At 37.2% G+C, this 27,328-nt stretch overlaps 1 protein-coding gene across 2 annotated transcripts in view; it reads left to right on the top strand.

Annotated features, from left to right (window-relative positions):
- The window catches only part of wwox (WW domain containing oxidoreductase), a 1,268,497-nt gene that overhangs the window by 988,612 nt on the left and 252,557 nt on the right, over positions 1 to 27,328 (top strand). Inside the window, exon 9 of one of the 2 annotated variants that reach the window (XM_039763361.1) lies at positions 15,318 to 15,379. The exons of the other annotated variant lie outside the window; for it this stretch is intronic. Coding sequence (XP_039619295.1) covers positions 15,318 to 15,350 — 33 coding nt within the window. The 3' untranslated portion in view covers positions 15,351 to 15,379. Of the gene's footprint in view, positions 1 to 15,317; positions 15,380 to 27,328 lie in introns of those variants that run through there. 2 annotated transcript variants of the gene reach the window in all.

The following is a 27,328-nucleotide window of genomic DNA, read 5'->3' as shown; positions in this document are numbered from 1 at the left end:
AGCATAAATCTTCAAAGTAACACGAGGTAAAGTTAAGCATTAATAAACCACGGCTGGTTTATGTGGTGCAGCCCAATTTGTTGATGCATTTTTTTTTGTATCTATTAATTATGGGCTTAAATTATTTCTTGTTTATTTAAGCAATTGCATTTTAACCTTATTTATATAATGTTTTTATCTTGCTTGGTTTAATCCATCATACAAAAATGCCACTTATAAGTTCATCATTAGATCTTTAGTTTATCAATTCAAACTTTTTGAATTATTGATCACTTGATAGCAGCTCAAGGAAAGAAAGATATGATTTAAATTATTGTTAAATGTTACGCGCTTTCACTATGAAAACGCAAACTATTAGGCAAATTGTGCATTCCACATTTTGTGTGAAAACTATACACATTATATGTGTGCACGCTGATGCTCTAAAACTGCGTCTTTAAATTAAGTTTTACCTTGAGAATCGCATGCCTATAAAGCCTGCTGGCACCTGACTCAACTGGAGATGTGGTAGTTTAGCTGCCTGCATATTCCTGTCTAATCTGTGTGGAGCTACACTCATCTAGCTTGACACTTGCACTAACACAATTTTGGCTTTGGCTCATGTTTGTGTGGATGCATATGGCTTTTGCTGTAGGTGAGTGATGCAGGTTACTTTGAAGTGAAAATAAAAGTGTGACTTTTTATTATTTAGAAAATAGTATCTACTTTAGTTTATAAGCATAAATGATATAGTTGCCAAGTACACTGATAGGGCGGGCCTAGATTTATGTTATGTTAGAACCTATTAATGTGCATTTTTGGCAAACCATTTAAAGATTGTAAGCTAGTCAATGTTGTAACAATATATGAAAAGATGGTTGGGATAAACTTTTTAATTGCTGGCCAGTCAGCTTAACTTTTCAGGTAAATGAATAGAAGCAATTAATCAAGATAGGATGGAAAACGCAGATTATTCTAGAAAGTATAAGCAGGCAAGATTCAGTTTCAATAATATTGTATGCAAGAGCTTTGTGAAGAAACAGCAAATGCATTCACTAGCAACAGAGCTTATGATATTATATATACTACTGTACAATTCAATGGTGGTACAGTTAGCAGAGTATAGTATACAAAATTAAATGAAAATGTAGAATACTTGTAGGTGCCATATCACTAGTTATATCATGTAGTGCACAGTGAACACCCTTGCTGTTTTATACTGTTCATTGCTATCATTAACCATACCTAGCCTGCAGTGATCAAATTCAAAAATAAGATTGGTTGTTATTATTATTATTGTTATTATTATCATCATCATCAAATCATACTATGACACAATGTTATGCTTTTCCGATAATTTTAAATCCTGGTAGGTCTTTGTCAAATGTATTTTGCTGCAGCTACTGTAAGATGTTAGTTGTTTTCATGCTGTCTGCCTGCAGTCAAGGCTCCTGTTCTGTTGCATATTCATCCAGTTCATTCAGATCATTTTGAAACATGGTTGACTACAATTAGCTTTTCATCTCTTTCTAATAAGAAAAGCAGTTTTGTTTTGGTAAAACTTCACAGCTTTTGACACATTGGACAAACATGGTTGATATTTATTTAACATGCTCTGATGATGTTTTTTTTTTCCTTAAGGGTTCCTGGGCCACCCTTTCTGGCTGGCACTACCAGCTCATCTTGTCGCATGTTTCTGTTATCCCCTCCATTACACTCTGCTTTATGATTGTCTACTAAAATTAGCCATCACATTTTAAGCTGTATTTGGCATGTTCAACTACTTGTCAAGTTTAAGTTGGCCCTGTATGGGTGGGAGTTTGGGTATATGTATGATTAACCCAGCAGTAGCCTGGCAGTTTGTTCAAGCTTGTTTTCTACCTTGAGCCTACTCTTGCTGCACAGTGCAGCCCAGAATTAGATCTAGCGGATTTCAGAATGTCATACAGCTTAGTGTTATGTACTGTACATGTTCGTCCTCAAAATCACTGTTCATATGATCTACCATCATGTTATTTCACTAGTAGCAAGAGGATAAGAATAATATTCATTTTTGAAATTTTAAATATTCTTTGGGATCCAGGGCATAATCGCCATCTCTTAGCAAGCATAGTCATAAGAAGCTTTTTAACATTTAAAACTAACCTAACACACACATTTGTTATGTTTGTGAGATACAAAAGTGGGAAAATCTAGATGAACACTGGGAGATCTTGTAAAATACATACTCTGGCTGACCAGACCAGAATTTGCACCTGGGACGTTGAATTTAGACATTGCTTCACCCTTCCATTTTTTTTAATTAAATTAGTGAGTCTTGACTCATACCTTTTCACCCCATGATGGGTTGTTAATGGGTGCAATTTAGATAATCTGGTATTTTCAAAGGTTTAATGATAAAGTATAGTATATGGTATAACAGAAATATTGTGGTACCTTAATGGTGTTTCAATAGATGTATATAATGTTTCAGTAAATTAATTTAGGAAGAGTTTAAAGAATGAATGTTGAATCGTAATCACCTTTGCCATATGCTATGCCTAAACTCTAGAATTCACTTTAAAGTCTTTATTGTCCTAATAAAGAGTTTTGTATAGCTTTAAAGGATTCATTCTGAATATTAATAAATCTGTCTATTAGTTTTTTGTTTTCCCATAGTAAAGGAAAGAAAAACGATACATGCTTTGTCCAGTACAGTCTCCAACACCTATCCTAGAAGCACCAGTCCATTGCACTGCACATTCGCACACCAACACACACCACTATGCTCATACATACAGAGCCATTTTAGATTTGCTAATTAACCTATCGCTCAACCATTACACCAGCCTCCAAATCAATCTGAATACTGTGTTGGGCCTCTAGGGCAACCCCTCTGAGCCACACTACAAAGATCTTGTGAGTGAAGAATGAGTTTGGGCTCCTTGGCAAGGAGTAGGAACTCTAAACTCTGAAGTACACCAGTGGTGTTTCATCATTTTCTCTGTTGTGCGCAAACATAACATCTACCTGCTTAACACCCAGAGGTTTCGTAATCCCTCTCTTTCTATTTCTAAACTGTGAACTAGATGTTGCCTTGTATGACGCAGACATACTGTGTATATCTATTGGATCTCGTGCTTTTAATACGGTTTCTCATGACTGACTTACACCCGCTCTTGCATTAGTGGATGTCTTGTGTTCCACCTGACATGCTTTCACTGCTTTTAAGACTCTTCTTCATTAAGCATCTTTTTGGAATAGATATGAATACCAGATGTTGGACTGTCATGGTTCATTTATTTGACCCATATGAAATCCTGGGAAACCAGCTGTCTTACCAATCCTGACTTGAAATGAAGTGAAGCAAGTGTGTCTGTCTTTATTTAGGCTAGGTGAAGTGTACTGGTAGCAAATTGCTTGAAAGAACTCCGCTTCATTTGATTATGACATTACCACTGAAAGAGGCTGGCAAGACTTTATACACATTGCTTTAAAACAACTGGTATATTTTTATGTTGTATGTGGTGCCTTCTTTCCATCATGGCTTAAACTGTCCCTAAATACAAAACTATTTTTTCTTAATAGTCTGTGTCTGACATACACACTACATTTGACTTTCTTTCTTGGTTCCAGACTTTACATTGATTTTAGCTCTGGTGGTGATTTCACTGAGTCACATGTAAATACGCTGTATATGCCATTATGGACGGACTTGGGAGACTGGTTGTCATGGACAATTTATCCTCCGGGGCTAAAGGGGGCAGTGCTGCTCTGGTGTGGTTCCAGTTTGAACTCGTGCGGGGTTCCATGGGATCTGCAGTTCAGAAGGGTAACCCTGTCATGGACCCTGGGTGCCGCGAGAGGACGATGCAGGGAAAAGGTCACCTTACTTTGGAGAGCTTACACTTGACCCAGAAGTGCTTCTGCCATGCTATGTGGTGACATCAGAAGTACTGTACTTTAACATAAAGAGAGCTACAGTATCTTATTTTACTTAGGTGAGTCTGAGTTGGGAGGAAGAGGACAATATTTACTGTGGAAGTGGAAGGAGACAGAAAGATTTTTGAGTTTTTGGATTATACTGTGTGGACTGACTTAAAGGTCTATCCAGGTATTGCTATAAAATAACTTTGTTTAAATTTGAAACTGTGTCTGTGGTAGTTGGGTCTGGTGTTCAGGGCTCACTGGTACCCCCTAGAGTCCACAACAGTTATGATGTTTCAGTAGATCACTTCATTAGCTTGATTATGATATAGATCTATGCGGTGTCCAGTATTTGGCACAACCATGTTTTATTCAGCTTTGTCATAAACATAAGCGGCAAATGTGCACCTACACACTTGCATGTATACTGTATATATTCTTACATATAGTTTTAACCGTGAAACAATTCAAAAATGACTAAATGTGAAACTCAACAGGCCTGTAGAGAAATTAGGAAGTGTAATTTTCAAAAAAGAATCTGTATAACTGTAGTCAAAAATTGTAAAGCAATTAGTATGTGATTAGGATTCTATGGCAGAAAACCAATTTGATTACTCTGAAAGTAAAATCTGAAAATGAAAATAGTATTGTTTGTGGAGACATCTGAACAGTGAACCTTCTGAAGACTTGCTTTGCCACCTTAGTGTGTTGGTTTAAAGTACATGTTTCAGATTGACAGCTAGCTGTTCTGATAAATGATGAGGTAAGTGCACCTTACATGCTTCATTTTTAAAATAACTTTAAAACCCAAGTACTGCTGGATTTTTTTAAAACCTAGAGACCTTTATATTATTGTACAGTGCTGTATTTAATAGTTTTGCATTTGCATTGCATTTTATCACAAAGTAGAATTTAATTAAATACCATCATCTACCTCAGTTAGTGTTTTATTTTAGCTTTTGCAATTAATGGACTGTTTCTGATTGCTATAAGGTGTAGGGGAAAATCCAGCAGAATGCTGTACTTGTAGTAATTATATGTTTTAAAAACTATTTTGTACAATTAGTGTGATTCCTTGTTTCTGTGAGCACCATGATGAAGATGATTTATAGACGTACACTGTTAGCAATGAGTTCTGCTTGCAGATTTCTCATGCTTCTATCTCCTCTGTAGAGTTTTTACGCTCTCCTCAGATCCCCAGGTGTTTCCCACTATGTACTACAGTTTTCCCAAACATCCCAAATATGTTATATTGATTAAAAACTCTAAATTGGGCTGGAATCTGTGATTATATCAAAGTACTGGCACTTCATTCAATGTTCATTCCTTCCTTGTGACCTATGCTTTTGGTAAAGGCCCGGCTTCCTCACAACACTGCAATGGAATATATAGCTTTGAAAAAATTAATGAATCTCATAATCCTCCATACATACAGTATATTAGGAAAATTAATAACCATTTATTGCAAATAGAACCAAATGTAAAGTTTTCCTAATTCAGTAATATTTTTCCTTGCTAGTCTGCATCACTGAGTTCATATTGTCGAGATCTCAAAGAATACAGCAGTGATTAGACAGCTAATTAATTCATTAACACCACTGTGAGTGTAATTGCTCCCAGTGTTCACCTTTTAATTTCAAAGCAGCTCCAGAAGGAATTACCAACCGTATTTTAATAAAAGTTTGAAGTGCTAAGTTGCAAAGTTGAGGATTTTATTGTGTTTTTTGCATTTGGGAATCCTCATGTAAAATGAGTGCAAGTCTAGTTACAGTCTGTTCATAGAGATGCCACCAATGTTAGACTGCAGCTAAAAGCATCTTGAACAATGCAGCGACTTTCTAGGATATGGGTTATCAGCCCATGCTAAAAACCCAATGCTTTTGTTCTTGCATTTTGTGGAGAAAAATGTTTGGTATCAGGTCTATTAGACTTGGATAATCACATTAATTAAAGTGAATTACCGCCCATGAATTGCACAGTGCCTTGACGTTAAACACATTGCAATATGTCCTCTGGCAGCTGATTCTTGCAAATATCAGTGATGTAGACATACGGAATAGTTTATCCTGAGATTGTGTAACATGATTTCTTTAAATGCTCCAATTTTTTGTAGTTTTTCTTTTCCAAGTAGAAATCATACTTTCTCCCTAAACTTGCGCCTTTACAATTCGTTCAACTTTGCAATATAAGTTTAAATGAGCAAAGTCAAAACAAATTGTCCTGTTTAGGCACGCTCCAGAATAATGCTTCATATCATCACGAAGGCACCTTTCCCACAGCAATGTGTGGGGAGCACGTCTCCATGAAGGAGAGGCCTTATCATACCTGCTATCATTTCCTGAATGACCTCTGCTTTCACACAATGATGGATTAGCAGAGGCAGACGAACATTAATTTTCCTGGAGTAAAAAAAAAAAAGAAAAAAAAAAAAGGAGAGAGACCATCTTTACTCAGTAAAAAAAGGTATGGAAAAAAAATCAAGCTGTAAATCAAGGGAATAAAAGTATAAATAACATGGGGAAAAATAATAATAAAATAATTGGCAAAAGTATCACCAAAATCTTTCTCTGTTTTATCTCATTTTTACATATAGTGATAAATGTTGCAGTATGTTGTATGAGTGCCAAATGTAGATGTGTGAAATTAAAATGTGTGAAGCCACTCCACTTCATTTTAGATGATAAAATCCTATTAAAATATTTGTTGGTCAGTATAAACGTGCATCAGTCAAATGGAGTGTAAGCCAGAGATTGAGCTGGATCACTGCCGTTGCATCTGGGCAAACACATTGCAGAATGGATGGATTGCTACAGTGAAGAAAAAAAATCAGCTTAGATCCTGAATTGCTACACAATAAAATGACACATGTGCACAACATGAGTTCATGTCTGCAGACTTTCTCAGTAAAAGCTCACCTGCTAAAGGCATCTGTGTTACACGTGCACAGATGGTAACGTCAGCCATGGGTCAGCAAAACCCGTCTGTGGGGTCGCTAACCCTTTGTAATAGAATTATTAAAGGTAATGCTCAAAAACTGTGTCTGATTTAGAGTATTAAGGAGAGCCGAATAAGGGTTTGTATGCAGATTCCTGATGGGCAGCATTAGTTGTTGTGTTCAGCATACTTTACCATTCTTCATTTGCTGCTTTCAGTAGTGAGTGAATGCGCTTTATTTAAATGGCTTCCATGTGATGAAGAAACAAAATGAAAAACTGTTTTGGCATGGGCAGAATGGTGAAACGTGTTAAACACAGCTCTGTGACACGTGCATATTCTCTACATACTCACTTGGATGTTATGATATTATGTCAATTTGGCCTCACATAAACTTGAAGTTTAGGTTACGCACTAAATTCTAATTATATCTTTGGATTGGATCATCTGGGGTTTGTTTTTGCATTACACCCAGCGCTCCTACAATAAGAGGCTTAGTTTATTAAATGAGACGATTCAGAAGGCGGATGGATGAACTTTTACTAGTGAACAGTTTCTTGGTAGAATTGTATTATTAATGTGCATTAACATAACTTCTATAACCTATAAGAGATATTGTCAACTTCTAGCACATGTCATGCAGTGATTGATTGTTCCTTTAATGGTGTATTTGTACTTTTCTCCTTGCAAAGGATGTTTTATAGTTACCATTTGAATCATATTCGATCACTCCTCTCCTTTATTTGCAAAACTGCTTTTTGTGCTCGAGTAACACATCACAAAGCAACTCTTTACAGTTCTGCACACTAGTACTTTTAACAGCAGCCACTGATTGCCCTCATTATGGTGGAAGACAAATGCAGGAAGCTTGCAGAAAGTGTAAACTAATAGTGCTATGATTGAGCGTGACATGAAGTTAAAAGCAAAGTGTTCAAACTAAGAAGGTCAAGGTCTACCTGCTTTCTGCTCATTCAGTGCTTTGCAGTAAAGGTGGAAATCTGAGCTGCTTTTCTGGTTTGCAGGGTCTTCTGTACACTAGGGATGAATTTCATTATATCATATTTCAAGATATTTCATAAGCTTCATCTATATTGCTTTAAGGAAATAAAGCTCATTTCAAAGTGATAGATGCTTTTTTATTATTATTATTATTATTATTAATTTTCGTTTTTATGCCTCACATTTGTGTGTGCAGTACAGGCAAGTATTCCATTTCTGTTTTCCTTTAATTGTTGAAAGCTTCTCCTAGACACCTTAAAATTATTAAAGAAACATTCATCTAATGATGAAACTCCTTTCACTTATCATAGAGCCTCCCAAACCGTACATTGTACCACATTCAACATAGTATATTTTTGACGGCAAGATTCCTTTGTGCATTGTAAAATAAACAGCTAAGGGATGTGGAGTTTCGATATTTATGATGACAGAGTACTCCCCTGCTCTTACACTTCTTTTGTGAGGAGTCCCAGACACATACATTAATCCGGAGAGCATCACACGTGCATACTGGGATTTAAATTAGAGGCATAAGGCAGGAATGCCATGGAATGTCTCCTCATACACATTAACACCTACTGTGAAGTAACAAAGTGAAAAGGCCAAAAGAAGAGAGCACCTTCTTTTGTATTCCTCGACTTCATTACCATGACACGCTGTTCATGAAAATATAAAGCACCCAAGAGATGTCGAAAATCATCCCCTGTAAGAGGGGTTTGCGCTGTGCTTCATATCAGGTGTCCCTGGTTACGGAGGCTGTGACTTTTTCGCTTCTTTGAACCGGGAGAGATAATTAAATTCCACTGACCTATACAAAACTCAGTGTAGCTACAGTACTCTGTAATATCATCCACCTTGACGAAATTATTAACACTATGATTCATGCTGAAAGTTTCAGAAAACTGTAAGTGTGCACTTCTGGTAAGCTTGTTGAACTAGGCGAAATTGAGTGAATAAAGTCATCATTAAAAAGAAATGATGGAGAATTGCTCTAAATTACCTGCACTGCTACTAAGACTATACTTGCAGTAGTGTTTCAGTTGAAGTAATTAAATGGCTATGTTTGATATACTTTTTTCAAATATTGTGTTTTATCATGGGGTGTGTTAGAAAAAAATTCAGTAGTCGTTTTATGCATCATCTTGTTAATAAAGACGTTCAAAATGAGTTCACTCAAGTTACACACGTAAAGCAGGCAATGGATTATATTTTCAATGTGTCAAAGAATTGTGGCATGTTATGCACAACAGAATGTGAAGTGAGAACATAGAATTGCACTATTAGTGAATACATCATGGTGTGGCAGAGCACTGGTTTGTCCTATTGTCTCACAACACCATGGTCACCAGTTCAAATTCTGGTCATGGCTGCTGTGTGTATTTTTCACATTCTCTCAGAATACTCAATCTTGTATATCGGAAAGATGTTGTGTTTTTGGTTGATAGGAAACTATAAGATGGGCTGGCTCTGGGCCACGGTTTGAGTGTACTGGGCATGTTCTGTTATTGTCTGTATGTTTTATTTTTCTGTTTTTTCTTCACTCTTTCCAAAACCGTGCACACTAGGTTAACCAGTGACGCTAAGCTGGTTCATTGTGCATGTAAGAGCCAATCTTAGAAAGTGTGGCAGGAGGCTGGGGGCCAGACCCAGCCGGGACGCCTGGAAGGACCGGGAGACGGTCTATACGTCCCCCGGGCCACGAGGGGGCAACCACCCTGGATAATGAGGGGACCACAGGGACGGAGCAAGAAGGCTCAAACCCACTGGGGCCTGTGCCCACCGCCAGCGGGTGCCCGAGCATTGTGGAGCCTGGGAGAGTGACACTTCCACCACACCTGAGAAGGTGGAGGAAGGACCTTCCAGGGATGCCCGGAGTGCTTCCGGGTGCTCATGCAGCACTTCTTCCACACCAGGAAGTGCCACCGGAAGAACGTCAGCGAGCACCTGGAGCACATCCGGGTGATTATAAAAGGGCTGCCTTCCTACAGTCGGGGAGCTAGAGTCGAAGGCAGGATGAACCTCCAGTGATAATAGGAAAGGCGGCCCAAGGACAATAAAAGGCCCGTGGAAGGGTGTTGTTGTGCTGTAAGCACTGTGTGTGTGCAGGACTTGGTTGTAAATAAACATGTGTGTTTTAAGAACTGCCAGTATCTGTCTCGTTGTGTCCGGGCTGAACGTCACACAAAAGTTAAGGCTTAAAGTTCAACTCATATAGTGTTTGCTTGACTCCTACAGAAGAATGACTATTAGAATACGGTATAGTCTTTTACCCTCTGTAAGTTAATCTGAGAGAGATCTTTCTTGCTGTAATTAAAATACGGTGTGTTAATTGAGTCAGTTGTTGTTTAGATATGGTCCCAGTGCTAGCAGGGACTGAAAGACCCATTTACAGTATGAGAATGGGATAAGCATACAGTTTTCTGATGGTTCAGAAATTATTCAACTGTAAGCAAACTTCAAGAATGAAACAAGATATACAAACTTTAAAAAGAACTTTTCTTTTCTTTGCTGTATCAATTTTTTCTGTATTTTTATGTGAACTGTTTTACTTTGGATTTTCACTAAAGTTTTTAAAACAAAGATATTTTATCTGTGGAATCATTTCAACTTGTCAAACCTTTAGCCAGAATCCCATTAAGCATACTGAAGCTGCAAAACTTTGGTAATTTTAGGTAAAACGCAGCCACAGTGCATGTGCAGTGATGTATGGGAATGTGTCCACAATGGACTGCCTAACACCCAGTGATGCCAGGATAGCTTTTGACACCCCTCAATCTAAAATTGAGGCGCACTGATAGATGGATAGATAAATTGTGTAAGTGTTAGAGAGTGCATGTGATTGAGCCTTGCAATGTACTGGCACCTCAACCTGTTCTGTCTTGCTTCTGATAATACTGATGAAATTGACTTCATTTCCCTTTGACCCAAACCAGGATAGGCAGATTTAGACAATAGACAGATGGTTAAATGTACCAGGAGGGGATTATTATTCCCCACATAAATGTTTGTAGTTTCATGGAACCCCTCTGCCCTCATCAGTTTTTAGTCTTAAATTTGACATGCCACCGTTTCTCATTTACTTTGATAGTAATTGACCCTGCGTGAAACACTCCGCTTTGGCCTGTGACAGGCTGGACCACCCAGGATGTGTCTCTACTACATCTACAGCTTAACCACTGGGCTTATACTCTCTGCCAAACTGAAAATGGTCTTCCCGACAATCCACCATTGTAGTTACCTTTCAGACTTAATTTGGTATTCCCATGCACTCAATCTATTCTCCATTCGCTTCTTTGAAAAGGAAGGTCTTGTCTCTCCAAACGCTGTTCTTTTATTCCTCACACTTGAAAAACATGGCCACTGATTGGGATGCTTTTCAGTCCTAGATGGCATTCCAACATCCACATTTTTCTAAACTAGCACCTTTGAATAAGTGGATGCTTACTCTCCTTTTCCTCTTGGACACATCTGGGCATCAATACATGCAGAGACATCTGTAACCCATCAAGACTCCAGATATTCCAATTGAAAAGATCTGAGTACAGAATTTCTGTCTCTTCTTTTTTCTTCTTTGTGCAGCTGAGGTCAATTCTTCACACAAATGGAGTTGCTGTGTCTTCCCTTCTTTACCCCACACCCGCTTTGTGGCTTTTCTCAGTTGCTTTCTCCTCATAACAGGGTTGCTCCATAAGCTGTACTTCAAGAAGCACTCCCTCTGTCTATATATTCAGTCTGGCAATGGGACATTCCCTCCACTGTTTCTGTATTCAAGAAAATTATCTTTATTCTAGCATCCAAAATCCCCAATCACCCAGTGCACTCCGTAAGTATTTGGACAGTGACACAATTGTAATTAGTGCGGCTCTACACCCAGGCATGCTGGTTTTAAAATGAAACAAAGAATATGAGCTTTTAGTGTTTACTTTCAGCATTAAATCGAGTATGTTTACATAAAAATGGGTGAATGGTATACAATGCTTTGCATTCAATTACTCCCTCAAGTCTGGAAATCATAGACTCTGCCAGGCCTTGTACTGCAAACCACCTTCAGTTCCCACTTATTTTGGGAGCTTTTTGTTTTTTGTCTTGTCTTTAGCAAGTGAAATAAATGCTTAGTCAGATTTTGGCCAGTTGGCTGACTTGGCTATTCAAGACCTTTCCACTTTTTGGCCTTTTAAAAAGCTATTTGGTTGCTTCAGCAGTGGGCTTTGGCTCATTGTCCAGTTGCAGAGTAAAGCACCGTCCAATAAGTTTTGATGCTTTTTGTTGAATCTGTACACTTCAAAATTCATCCTCTTACTTTTATTAGCAGTCACCTTATCAATAAATACAAGGGAACCAGTTTCAGTGACAGCCTTCCATGTGAAGGCCATAGCATTACCTTAGGCTCGTGAGGTGTCCTTTTCTTTCTTCATACCTTTCTCTTTCTAACACTTCAGTTTTTTGATGTACTTCATAGCAAACTACAGTATATTCTGGCATTTGTGCTCTTACCAGTGGTTTGTATCTTCAATACAGGGCCATTTAAATGTATGCTCTTTATAGTCATTTTGGACTCAGCTACACCTACATTCTGAACAGTGTTTTTGATCTGGTCAACAATTGAAAAGGAAATTATTTTTCTGTGACCCACTGCAGTAATCTTCCTTGATCCTTCAGTCTATTTGGTACTTCGGAGCTCTCCTGTATGTTCTGTGTTTTTATTAATGTATCAAGCAGTTGATTTTGGCAAACCTAAACTTAGTTCTTTGTCTCATTTTTCAGCCTCCTGATGGCCTGCTTTACTGGCTTTAACTCTTTGTTCCTCACATAAAGTGGCAACAGTAACATATTCCAAATGAAAATACTACATTTAGAGTCAAGTTTAGGAGTCTATATAAATAAAATGTATTATTCATTTATGTTATCAGAATAACTGTGCATGCCTTGACATTGGAATAACACACACCTGGCCAAGGAACAGCTAACAACAAATTGTCCGGTTACTTTTGGTCCTTTAAAATAGGAGGGACCATATAAGGAGTGCTGCAATTTTTATACTATTCCCCAAATTTTTTAGGTAAATACCCCCAATACTAAAATCTTCTATCATTTGTTTCATTCCAGTACCATTATGCTTAGGTGGAAGGCCACTGGAATAATTGTTGTGTCACTGTCCACATGTTTAATTTAGTTGCAGCAAACTCCATTCAAATGTGTTCATTGTTTACTTCTCACATACACTCAATTGACCATTGTTGCATATCTCAATTTAAATGATGTAATGGAAGGTATGTACCCAATACAAGAGAATCAGCCTAGATTATTATAATGTCATTGTATTTTCAATGAGTTGTTTATTGAACATTATTATAAAGAAGTGTTTTAATCTGAATATGAATATGTACAGTACCACTGTGCTAACATACACACATTTATGATCTGGTGTAATCGCACTTAGTTCTTCATAACACCTTTTGTTTTTTTGTTTCTTTCTTTGTACAAATGTGTGTACGGTTAAGTGTCACAAATGAAAGCATTCTGGGGAGCTTGGTAGAATAAAAATAAAACACGTGAACAGTACTTTCCCAGAACTGCTGGGTCACTTTTGAGGCTTGTGTCACATCTCTAGTTGGCCACATTTCTCTACTAATTAAAATTATATTAAAATGATTTACATGGTGACTTAAAATGCTCACAATTACTTTTAAACCAAACGTTAGGAAAACTGATGTAGCAGCCTTTTGCTGTTTTTATCGAGTGAGGGGAATACATTTGTTCTATTGCTTGCTTGCTTGTGGTAGCAGCTTTTTCATGCTTATGATGGAGTTTATGTAACAGAGAAGTGTACATCTTCATCCAATTTTTTTTTTGTTAGAATATAATTTGGATTAATGTTGATTGCTGATGTTTTAATATATTTGTTACTTTTACTGTAAGGATTTCTCAAAAAACATTAAATACATTTCCATCATATATAAAATAATAAAAAATACGGACCTGAATACCACAAAAGCTTTGGGTTTGCTAGTTTTGGGTAGCTGTTTTACCTTGAACGGTTTTACCTCGCTAGAAGCTGAAAGGCCACCACATCCTTCAACTCTTTTAACTTCTAAATGCTCTTCCTTTACTCCTGTGGTGTACAAGCTGTCAGTTAAAAACCCGTAGCAGCCCACGGATTTGTTCTTTTAACCTGAGGTGAGCGCTGTAGGCGTGCTGCCAGAGGCCACAATAAGCAGACGGGGGAAGAGAATTAATTCAGAAAATTACTAATATACACATCACTCTTTTGAAACCATACAACCTAATTTTATTGACCTTTTTAAGATTGCTGCCAGGCTGTTATGTCATCCATTTTAAAAAATAGATGACTCGTATTACAACTTTATTAATAATTTCTCAGAAACTCTGGGTTGATTCTACCTCCCAGCGTTATTGTTTCCATGTGCTCATGTCATACCATGGCTACCTTTGAATGTGATGTTGCATTTGTAGTGTTCATAGCCATGTGCGGTTACAATATAATTTAAAGCGGACAGCCAGATACGGTCCTACGCACTACTTCATATGACCTTGTTCCTAAATTTCCTGTAATATGACATAATCAATTTAATTTACCAGAAGCTCATATTTTAGCACTTGGGTAATTAAAATACTCATCATTTGGTAGACTCATTTGAACCCCAGATGCATTATGTGGCATATGTTTTGTTTTTTTTTAATGGCGTCGACTCATTTCATTACTTTATTCAATGGCATTTCATTCAGAACAGAAGGAAAAAAAATGAAAATGTTTTATGACCGAATGTCCTTGCAAGCACTGGAAAGAAAATTCATCAAATATTTACGTGTTAATATTTTCTCTGCTATTTGTCTTTTAAGTTTTTATTTTTCCACCTCAGGGCCGCCTTTGGCCTTATATTACTTTGTTTCCAATTTTAAATGTATACGTTTGCATGTCCTTTAAAGTAAAGGCACTTTGTCAAAATGTTCAGTAGAGAAAGGCACTATATAGTGAGACTGATAGGTTTGCAGTGTTAAACAGTGTCTAACATTTTAGCAATGAAATAAACACCCACTGAACACATCAAATTATATAAAACCTGCTAATGGATAAATAATGATGAAAAGTACAGAATAAGCAGGGGACCAAGAAGAACAAACACAATAAAGGAAATGAATATATGAAAAAGGAAAAGATATCATTTTGAAGGGTTTTTAGTATACAACATAGCTCTTGAGAGACTTACTGCTAACTATAAAAACCCTTCCTTGTTGCTTTATTTCAAAAATGTTTTGATCGTTATTTCTTGTCTTTCTGTATTTGTTCTCCTTGATCTCCTGCTTATTTTTTCGTTATATAATGATGACCTTTTAGCAGCACCTGTAATAGACATCTTCCTAGTTCGATCAGAAATACTGAAGAAAAGAATACAGTTCTCAACACTTTATTAATTTGCCCAACCTGTTTTTTGTTCAATATGTGACACATTTGTAATGTTTTTTGACTTTCTTGACAGGGTGCAGCTTCAGTACGGTCTTATTTCAAATGAACAGCCATAAAGAGGAAAACAATGTTTGCTGCCATTGGTTTACTGAATTTTTTCTGTACTTTGCAGTAAACCATCCTTAGATTTGGATTTAATCAGTTTGAATTGAATTGAATTGGCCATCTAACCTTACTTATTCTATGTTAATTCATGTTGACTTATTTTTATTTTTTATTGTGTCTTCTATTTTTCTATTCTTCATTTTGTAAAGCACTTTGAGCTACATTTTTTCTTGTATGAAAATGTGCTATATAAATAAATGTTGTTGTTTATATTGTGTGATATATAAATTAAGTGTCATTGTTTCTTATAATTCCATCCACATATCTATTAATGAACCTGTCTAGTCCTCCAGTTTAGGCTCATGTTGGCCAGCAGCAATCTCAGCATGAACCATACCTGAATGGGGTACGAGTCCTTCACGGGGCACACTCACTCATTTCTGAACCAGTGATTGTCTTAATATGTGGATTACGTTCTTCTGTTTAGAATTCAAACTTTAATTACTGTGTCTATTGAATGAGATCACCCTTCTATTATGGAGTTGTAGGGAGGCAGAGCAAGCACATGCCAGTAATAAGTAGGCTGCCAGTCCATTTGCTGGGAACTCGCACATACACTGGGCTGGTTAACAGCTGCCAGTTAATCAAGATATTCTTTGTTATGGGATGGGGGAATAAACTGAAGTACTGGGAGAAAACCCACACAGACACTTGCAAACCCACACAAGCAATGAGCAGTTATTAGTGCTAATGGCTATGCCATGGCGCAACTATCCTTTGATTTTCATTTTGTATGCTTATATTTTTGCACACTGCTTTATTTATATTTATCTAAAGTATTTTTTTCTGTCATTCAGCAAAAAGGTATTCTGTGCAAGGCACACTGGCGTACATCAGAACCCTAAGAACTATTTGAAAGCTATGTGTGAAAGCATAAAGCTTTTTCTTTAACTCTTCATCTTCTTTCTGAACCAACTTTTTCCAAGACAGTATTGCTGATCCAGAGCTAATACCAGCAGGATTAGTGGTAAGGCAGGAGCTATTCCTAAATAGGACGCCATTGTGAGACACGTTTATCCATTCACCTCACAATCACTCATATCAGCCTGATTTAGACTAAAATGATCCACTGAACATTCATGTCTTTTGGAATGAGGTGGAGTATGTGGAGAAAATCACATACATGTGAGAACATGCAAACTTTAAATATATGAAACTCATACCCATTAATTATTGCACCACCGTGTAACTCTATAAAGCTTTTTATATAGTCACAAGCAATTAAAGAAAGGAGAGTATTAAGGGTAAACCAGAAGAAATACAAAGCCCAAAAATAGTAGGCAATGTTGTGTAATGGTTAAGGCTTTGGACTTCAAACCCTGATGCTGTGGCTTTGAATCCCTCTAATGACACTGTGTGACCATGAGCAAGTCTACTTGACCTGCCCGGGCTCCAACTGGAAAACCAAAAGAAATTGTATCATAAATGCTTTAAGTCGCTTTGGATAAAGGCGTTAGCCAAATAAGTAAACGTAAATACTCAAGCATCCCAAAGTCATACACATTCACTTGACTGGTATCTCTCAGTTGGCTCTTTATGGTGGAATGCAGCAGTTTTGTTCTGAAATTGTCTTGTGTCTTACCCAGGGCTGGTTTCTTCTATGTTGTTTTGTATTTAGAGCTGCCAGGAAGTTGATCTCACTGAGAATATGTATTGGATTAAGTAGAATTCCAATACAAATCTGCCTAGACCAGCATATTAAGATGCCGGGTGCCAACTCTTGAAATGAAAGGCTGTTTGTCAGTTTTCCACATTCCCTGAAGGCACTTTTCTCATTGTGTCACTTCTGGTTCACTCACCACTTCTGTATTGGACATCCAGAATACCACATTGGTTTCATGGCAAAGGGAAGTTCAGGCCACCATTTCTTCCATCTTACATCAGGACGTCTTGTGAGCAAAAATTCTCATACTGTGTTTTAAATGGAATGTCCATACCTGCAAGCTAACCACTCCAATCCATGAAACCCATTTCCCTAATTGTAAAAAAACCTTTAGGGGCTTTTTTTTTTACCCCTCATTGTCCGTAATCTTCTTAGGCAGGTAACTTGAAGTTAACACTTCATAATATCTCCTTATCAATACAGTAAGCCTCTTTGTATAGCAGATTAGTTCTATTTATATTTTTAACAATGCTTTAATTCTTAAGTGCATCACATCAAGGTGACTATTTCCTAATGATTAATATTTCCTAAATCAATAAACATAAAATGTCTCTAGTACAGAGTGAATCATACCAGTCACTAAATGTTGTGATTCCAAAAGGCTTCATCTGTTTCTGTTTTTCTTCCCTCTTTTGGATATTATAAATACAGTATGTAAATCCTTGCTCCTCTCTGTCAGGATATAAATTAAGACTGCGGGTGTCCTGTAGAGCTTTACCCTTGGTATTAATTAAGACCTGATAATTAAGTTTGTTAAATTCAGTCCTTTAAGCCCCATTCCCTCATCAGAATCTAGCTCTTATACAGAGCTTTTAGGCTACACCTTGACATAAAAGAGAAATGGTTTGGAGTAAAACTATGGTCATCAAAGTTCCCAACCATTTTTAAGTATTTTTTACAGTGTTTAGTTTTTTATTACGTTGTAAATATGAATGGTATTGTATATCTGTCCTGCTATTAGAGTGATAAGTTTATAGAAAATGGCGTGTTATGCCCAAGACAGATTTTTGTTTCTTTTTTTTTTACAGCTGCAGGGCAGACAGTCTAATTGTCTTGCTCCGGTCACATAATGAGTTTGCAGGCAATGTTTTCTGCTACATTATTGTGGTTTAAGGACCAATGCAATAACCACTGGTCTCAGTTGCTTTTCTTCCTATGCATACATCTGCCTCAGTGTCTTAAGTGTGCAATCGAACAAAAAAACATAACATTTGTAGCCCTGTTTTGATCAACTCAGAGTAACAGGCTGCTAAAGTCTACTGCAGAGCATTGGGTGCAAGCTAGGAAACGGCCCTAGACACGATGTCTGTCTGTCACAGAGCCCAGCCATAAACACAGCCGCACTCACTCACTCACTCCAGGCCACCTTAGAGTGGTTGGTTACCTAACCAGCATGTCATTGGAGATGTGGAAGGACAACCCATGCAGACTCTTCACAGAAAGCAGAATCCTAGAAGCAGTAGTGCTAACTACTGTTCTAGGGTGCTAGTTGGCAAATATGTTCTCATAATATAGAAAAAAAACTTGTTCTAAACCTCCTGTCATCTTTTTCTTGTTTTTACAAATGTTTAACTACAGTATGACATTTCTAAATCAATTATTTTTATTATTATTATTTTTTTTTTCACTTTTTTGTCAATTAATTATCAAGACTTGGCTGTACTGCCAGACTGTAAAATACTAGTGCTCACGCCGTCCCCAAAGATTCATTTAGGTTAATTTCAGGTTGAGGTTGAATTCCATAACCTCTCAAGGTAATTTCTGCTAATCGCAAATGCTTCTGTCTAGCAGAGCAGTTAAGTGGGAAATTGAAAACACACATTTAAGCAAGTGCACAGTAGCTCATAGTCTATTCTGTGCAGCTTGTGCAGAGTCCCTTTTGGAAGCTGTGAATGATGTGTCTGAGACTATTGGAGGCCGTGTTTATGTTGATTATGGGGACATTTTAATCATTTTTTTCTTGATCATAATAGTATGAAATAAATCTTTTGGTCTCTACTCAAACAACTTATGTATACAGCTACACTTGTTTCCCTTTTCTTATTTTGGTTGATACTGATTTGTTCTGATTGTTGATGCTCTGCACAATTCAGCTTTTAAGAATTTCCTTTAAGAAAATTAAATATTTACCTTCCTGTATCTTTACATTTGAATTCCCCCAAGCTGTCTCTGCACTAATTACTGGCATGCTCATGGTCATTTTCTTAAAATACGGTCTCTCAAAGCTCCTCAAATAGCTTTCCATCCTCATTCTCCTTTGTGTGGCATGCTGGGGGGAGGTGAGCCATCCACATCTCACCAAGTGAAGTGAGAGGCAGTTTGAGCAAAGGCAAAGGGATGCTTAGCCTGCTGGAGAGTCAGCTGGGCTCCTAGTATAGCTGTTCATCATTCCATCCCCAGTGACCGTCTACATGGCCTGGCCCTGCTGCTGTGTGCTGTGGAGGAGCTGCAAGGAATGACACAGGCCTCAGAAATTTCTCTAGAGTTCTCTTTGCACTGCAACCCAGATGCCAAGGCTAAACCATCAAGCCTGTGTCCGTTGAGGCTCAGGGACAAACAAAGCTCACTGCCTCTTTTATTTCAATAAAACACAACTCGTGCCTCCTTAGCTCTTAGGGGAACACAGGAGGTTTGGTTTGACAGGCCTGCAGGATATTTCTGTTTGTCTTTCACTCATACAGCAAAAATATCTAATTTTACAGCAAATATCTCATTTTACAGCAGTCCATTATCACCTTGAGACAAGTAAGACCAAACTGCATATAAGCGAACTTAACTTGAAGCAAAACCTCTCACCCTTTCCAGCAGGACACTTTGTGCAGAATTTGCTTTACTAGTCACGTCTCTGCAATTCATATTTCTTTTAGAGTACGCAGTTGCAGAACCTGCATTTTACAGAAACAACCTTATTGTTGAATTTCCATTGCCTTTAATCACAAATGACATTTTGCACCGGCTCGGCAAAGAATGTCTTATTTATCGGAAGAAGCATTACTGTCTACCCAGTTGGTGAATATAATTGCAATGTCTTTTATTTTCTAACTCGGTAATCACCAAAAATGGCCATTTGTCCGCAAACTGGGGATGCACTGCTTCACGTTAGGCTTACTGTTATAGGAATTGACAATGCACAGTATTAAACACCGTAAGAAAAACAAATCAGAGTGATAAATAGTTGTCCACCGGATGGTGAACCCCACATAATTGGGAGGTTTTCAGACACAAAAAAGAAACACAAAACAAACAAAGAGATGGCAGCCAGTGCTGCAAAGTAACATCATCATGATGCAAGTTTCTTGACTCATGTCTTCCAGTGGTGGTGTCTTTTCAGGTGGTCATGGAAGGAAGATGCAAGTTTGGTGTCGAAGCAGAAGTGACTTCATAGATCCTCGTGCCATCGATCTGTTATTCTGAGGACAAGAAAGGGAAGAGGATGTGAGTGAGAGCAGCGACCCTAAACTCCGAGTGGAACTACAATTAACATGCAAGCCCTGAAGTTATCTTGTATTCACACATGTGAGAAAACACAAAACACATATTGTATACCACACAAACTAAGCACTTAAAAGCATGTAGTATGAATTTATAAATGATGGTGTGACAGATTGTTTTGTTTTTTGGCAGTGTTAAATTAACTCTTATAGTGTCAAAGTAAAAGTTCAAGTAGTATATGTGGACATATACAGGGAACCCATATACAGTGTCACATTTGTGTGTTTCAAGGACAGTTTAAGTGCTCTAATGATGGTACTTCTCCACTGGATCAGTGGTTTGCACTATTACCTAATGCCTTTTTTCACCTCCTTCTGCAAGATAGAAGGCTTCCACCCATCCACTTCTGATGTCACTTCCATCATATGCCCTCCTGGACCCACCATCCCCACATCACCTCAGTCTGATCTTGAACTCTTGTTTGCAAAAACATATTGCTTGTTTAATCGTGTTTTTGTTTGCTCCTGAAATATACAAGGATTACAAAAATGCCCCAACCCTTTCTGACTTGTCCTTGTATTAGTAAAAGTGATACATACTGTATATTTATGTTACATACCCCATGAGAAAAAAAATATTAATCTCATGATTTCATGCAGAATGGAGATGACAAAGCTTCTGATAGAATAGATATTTATAGGTCCATAGGTCTAGATACACAATAAGAATCTATTGCAACTGTTGCAACAAGCAGAAGGTCAGTTCACCCATGCAGTTTTACAGTCCGCCACTAAAAAATCCTGAGGTGTTCCAGCTGTGGATGCAACCATAAATGAAATGACAGGTGGCAGGCCTACAGTTCAAATGCTCATTCATGTCATAGTGCGTTCCATTTTCGTTCACAAGAAAGTTGTCCATAAGTGGTTTATTAAAATGATATTTAGCAATAATATATGTGTTTGGAACATTGTGAGTATACAGCTGGATGACTTGAGATATACAGTAGATTATGCAACATGACTGATGTGAGATTTTTTCATGGACAGTTTAGATAATATTTGCTCTCCAGTGTCACAGAAACTGCTTACTCTATCAGAAGCTATGTTATCTACATTCTGCATGAAAACATGAGATTTAAAACTTTTCTTGCCCCAATATAGGGATCTCATGGGGTATATTGAGTAAGCAACATATAAAAAGATAACAATTTTGATGAGGCATTCCTTTAAATTATCAATTTAACGCTGGATATTTTTCTGCACATGTCCAACCAACATGCAACACGACGTCATGATAAACAGAGGAGAGAGAGGTTAGGAGCACGCGCTGATACAGTGCATTGCCGCACCCACCACATGACAAACCAACACAGGATCAAATATTAGGACCCGAGTGCAGCCATGCAATGGGTGACACCTCAGCACCACACTAGTTCGGATGGAATGGAATAGTGTGAGGTTTTTTTATGGTGGCTGGAGTGCCAGTTCTGCCACCAACCCCCAGGTTTTTCCCTGCAGGTTGGAGGGCCTACATGCAGGGCTGGATGCAGATTAATGTCATACCCAGGGCGGAGCAATTGCAGGTTAAGGGCCTTGCTTAAGGACCCAACGAAGTGGAGTCACTTTTGGCGTTTACGCGATTCAAACAAGTGCAAATCCCTAGCCTCAGAGCCAACTCCACACTCCCATAATAAACAGGAACATGGTAAAAGACATAACTTTATTTTATTTAATACACAACACAAATTTGTTTACACGATGTATACCTTATTCCTGTTTCCATGTTCACTTAATTCCTAAAAACCTATGGAAAAAAGCCCAGTGGAAAAATTTAGCATAGTAGTTTTGTAATATATGATAATTTGTCACATCATTGTTGTGAGCCCTGTAACCGCCCAAAAGGTTGAACTTAACAAGCCAAATCTAAAGGCAGGCACCTCTGCTGAATCTTAATTGGATAATAACTCTGATGTTAATTGAAAGCCAAAATAAAACGCCAAAGGTAATTGAATTTAATCTATTATAATAATTAATTGATAATTGCTGAAGAACAAAAGATCACAAACCAGACTTAATATAGATTAAAAAAAGAGTCATTTCATCACTTAAAGGAAAATCTGTTGAAAAGAAATAAAGAAAATAGTCAAACTAATTAAAATCAAAAGCAAGCCACAAACTAAATTATAGAATCAAATATAGTTTTTAACATATCTTCGCAAACTAAAACACAGATTTCATTAGAAGGTGCTTAAATCAGAATCTTAAACCAGAACTGATTGCAACTAGGTGCATCACTCAAAAAAGACGACAAGATTTGTGACCAAAGAAGAATAAAAAATAAATCCAAATACCTAGCACAAGAATCAGAACCAATAACACGAGGCTACAAACAACCGCAAGCAGACGCTTTAGCAATACCCCAAGCATTGCTCTCCTTTTTATAGTTCAAGCCCCACTTGATATATAACAGACTCACTAAGAGGTGAGATATGACATTAGAGTAGGAGGCATGGCATGGAGCACATATATTGGCATGTGACTGTGGTTCTGTTTTTTTGTTTATTTTTATTTTAATAAAAAGAGACTCAAGACAATGGCAGGATTTTCAGCTTTGCTTTTCTAAACTAAAAAGCAATACTGCATAATTTTGATGCTCCATTTTGACCACAATTTTTGTAATGGTATTTAAATTGCATGCAGAACTGTACTCTGGGACCCCAAATATTTAATTGTAATGTTTAAAAAGCAAAATCTGCATTATGACTAGATAATGTGAAATAGAAAAATGTGTTTCAGAAACACTGGAAGACACAGAAATTGAAATAAATGATCAGGTCAGTGTAGTTCTGTTTCTTCTGCAGCTGATGTGGATGCCGATGTGGAGGTTGATAGTTAAAATGAACAAAGATACATCATTTAATGCTGAGGTTAGTGAAAGCCCAATTCAAGTGTGAACAGTGGAGAAATTTAAGACTGCAAGTTATCCAAGTCAAATAAGTTTGCATGTGAGTAGACCTGTAAGTGGTACCGATTTAATGTAATTTTTAGGCCGATGACATCATTCAGTGTTAACAGTGCTGCACTTCTGTGCACAAATTGCTGTTGTCAGCCTACCCCTATTCCTCCCCCAGACAGTCAATATGAGCTCCTGCGCCTCATAATTTACAAATTAAGCACTCATTGTAACTAAATACTTGTTTGTACTTTTGCGCACTGTGTTTGGACAACTTTAAGTATTCTTGGTTTTTTTTTTTTGTTGTTTTTCCTTATTTATGGTTCTTACATCATTGTGGTTGTTTTTTGATATTTCACGCAGATGATTATGGCTAGCTAAATATGGCCTTCTGGGCTTATGAATAAGGTCTTCAAAAATTAGATTCTTTTCCAAGCTAACATTAGGACATTATAGAAACACATGCAGCTATCTTTGCTCAGTCTTAAAATTCAAGGTGACTCAATGGCACATTTTTATAGGTTTAGATTTTTATTTATTTTTTTGTGCCAGGTGAGTCATGGAGAATTAACTTTTGTAGCCAGTAAAGAGATCTTAATTTTTTTCTATTGGTGGTCAGAATTACTATGAGGAAAATGTTGGTCATGTTGAAAGCCTAGTATATGAGGCATTTATAGCACCTTCATAAAGCAACAAATTATGAAAGTAATCCTTTCCTGTTCTTCACTTTCTTTTTGGTGCTCTAGGCTATTTTTTTTTTTGAAGGTTGAGCAGTTTATAAGCCCAAGCAAAGAAAGGCTGGAAAATTAGTGAAGACACCATGGGGGCTTGAATAGATGGTGAAATTACTGAAGCAAAGTTCAGATTTGGTTTGTGAGAGGTAATGGGCAGAAGCTATGAGAATGTCAAGAAACAGACCTGATACAAAGTAGATTCAATGGACCAGACCCAAGTCATATTTAAAAATATGGGCATCAAAGTCATAGATAACATTAACATAAGGAAAATTATTATGTGTGGCATAAAGACCTAGCAAGCCTTCAAAAAAGAAAGGCATACCAATGACATCAGAAATTTGAATGCTAATAAATATGATTTATTTAAATGACCCTTAAGTTGCAGCCATGCAAATGTTGTTGTTAAGAAACTGGAAGTAGGAGACATGGTCGCAAGTAAACTGTGGCACTGTCTATGTCCAAGGACAGTAAGACAATGCAGTCCTTGTAGGTATAGTTCCAGACATGCTGCCCAAAGTCCCAGAGCACAAAAAAGGATGCAAGGCTATGGACCATATTGGCTGAAAATTCCAAAAGGCAGGGTTCTTAAAGCATATCTACGATCCTTTAGCCATTCCCAGGCCTATAAAAGCTCCCACCTCTGATTTTTTTTTTAACAGAAGTAGACTCAGAATAGAAATTATTACATGGTTAAGTGCAAGCAAAACTATTGGAACTGTTTCTCTGTAAGAGGGAAATTGGGTCAGGGGAAGGACCTTTTGTTAAAGTATATTGGTTCTTTCTAATGAGCGACCCTGCTAAGGGCTGATATAGCTGCTATTACCTATTTAACTAATTGGATCAAATTCTGTTGTCCATTTCTGTTTATGTCAAGGGCTAAGAAAGCAGTTTACCACAAGCATGTGCATCCTTACACTATGTCATAGTTTTTAAGTCAGGACATTCCATGCTTAGCACAGCTCACTCTAGATCTTTTATTTCTGCTTTTAAATTCACGGCAATCCCTTCTTTGAGGGCAGGGTTGTTTGTGAGTGCAGAGGCATTGAAGGATTAACTTGGCTAACACCGATATTAAACAAAGGATTCATATATACGAATCTGACAGCCAAGGAGCACAGAGGTGTTGTCAACAAAGGTCAGTAAGGGAAATGGGAAATACTAAAGTTCAAAAAAAGCAGGTGTGAATTTAGTGAAAAAATACAAACATCACGGTCAAATAAGTTAAACACAAGCAATTCATTAGACAAAGTGTAATCATGGTTAAGTAGTCCCAAATAAACAAGAGTATTGGAAGTAGAAAAGGAAACTGAAGAGATTCGATGCCTGACCACTTAGTGATGGTCAGGGTCCTTTTCAAATAATGAAGCACATGAATTCAAATGATCCTCGGGTGACACCAATGAAGGTGCTAGGGAATTGAAAATGGGAGTCACGGCCAGCGGCAGGTAATGTGTGACGAGATGCGAGGCATGTGGCATATGCTAGAGTCTAGTCTGACAGAGGGGACAACTGTGTTTTGAAAATCAAACTGAACTAATGGCTCAGCACTACGCTTACAACTCTAGAAGACAGACAACACTTTGCTTCTCTGTATTCTATTTAAATGAAACAGATATCATTACAGAGTGAGTCAAAATTATGTTAACATTTGAATGGCGGAAACAATTTATTCACAAAACATACTTTATATGTGCAAGATGATTTACAGGAATGTCTCAACCTGTTTGCCATCATGTTCAACACACATACCATATGTGGCACATGAATTGTCCATAAAAATTGTATCTAAGTATATACATAGCAGTACCATTAGTGTTAACATAACTTTGATTCACCCTATATATAATGTTCAAGATACAATAAAAAAAATGTATAGATGTGTGTAATGAGTTTCCCAACAATGTGTAGTTAGGGAAATTGCTCACGCAATGGAATTTAACCATTACAATAGATTTTCAGTATTGTAGCTCTTGCTAAGGAAGTTAAGTACAAAGAACACATTCATACACATATTATATCAAGCAACCAATGCATTTTTATGTGGTGTAAAAGACTCTATAACTTTTATAGAGCATCTTATGCATTAATTGCCTTTACAGTGCAAACAAAACAAACCTTTCACTTGTAATGTACCATAACAGCAGATGTCACATGTTCTAGATAATGAAAGGTAAAAGAAAACTTCTAAAGAACAAGTTTCAAAACATAAAACTTTGTCTTTCTTAGATAGTAGTAAAGTGAGTGTTACAAGTTTTGGATTTTGTCACATTTTTGGCCGTCACATTGTATTCCATTTTCTAGGTAGCTTTTTCCATCACTAAGGGCTAAGTCCCCAGGGCTCATCACTTATAGGTAATTACAGTGATAGGGGCAAAACATTGCCCGATTCACCTTGTTCTTATCCTAGCTTTAGGATTATAAACCCTGCTTTGTGCCTTTATAAAGCATCTTCATTCTACGGTTTTCTGACTTTTGCTTTCATCAAATACTCCGAATTTGGTTTTGGTTTTGAAATATTGGTTTTCTCGATCTCCCAGTTTTGACCTTTTTTCTGTCTTTTGTCTGTTCTCTTGGTTGTCCTTTCAAAACAAGTTGGCTTCACAATACAGCAGAAAGAGCGGGTCTAAATCCTGAGCCATAAAGGCATAATAAGTACAATTCAATTTTGAGGATTTCAATATATCATATTTCTCCAACTAACATAAAGGACAAGCACAGAACTGTAAGTGTAACATAGTAATATAAGTCTATCTATCTATCTATCTATCTATCTATCTATCTATCTATCTATCTATCTATCTATCTATCTCAGCAGTTCCCAAACTCAATCCTGGGGACCCACTGTGGCTGCAGGTTTTTGTTCCAACTAACTTCCATTTTTCATTGGTCTCTTAGCCTAATTAAGTGAGTCATTATTTCCCAGTTTCTGTGTTTTGGACTAAATGTAGAAGTTACAAACTAAGTTTGGTAGATTTTCATTAAAATGTAATAAGCAGTTATATGGGTAATATATCTTTTTTTCTAAGTCGTTAACCGCATTTTCAACCTAATTTTCATTCTGCTTGTCCAGGTATTCTGGTTATTTCATTGATTATTTACTAATTAGTGGGTCTGACACTGATGTCCTTGCGACTT

Source organism: Polypterus senegalus, chromosome 9 (genome assembly GCF_016835505.1).
Source record: "Polypterus senegalus isolate Bchr_013 chromosome 9, ASM1683550v1, whole genome shotgun sequence".
Classification (NCBI taxonomy): Eukaryota; Metazoa; Chordata; class Cladistia; order Polypteriformes; family Polypteridae; genus Polypterus; species Polypterus senegalus.
Note: the sequence above shows the minus strand (reverse complement) of the source record. Positions and strands in the feature narration are given on the sequence as shown.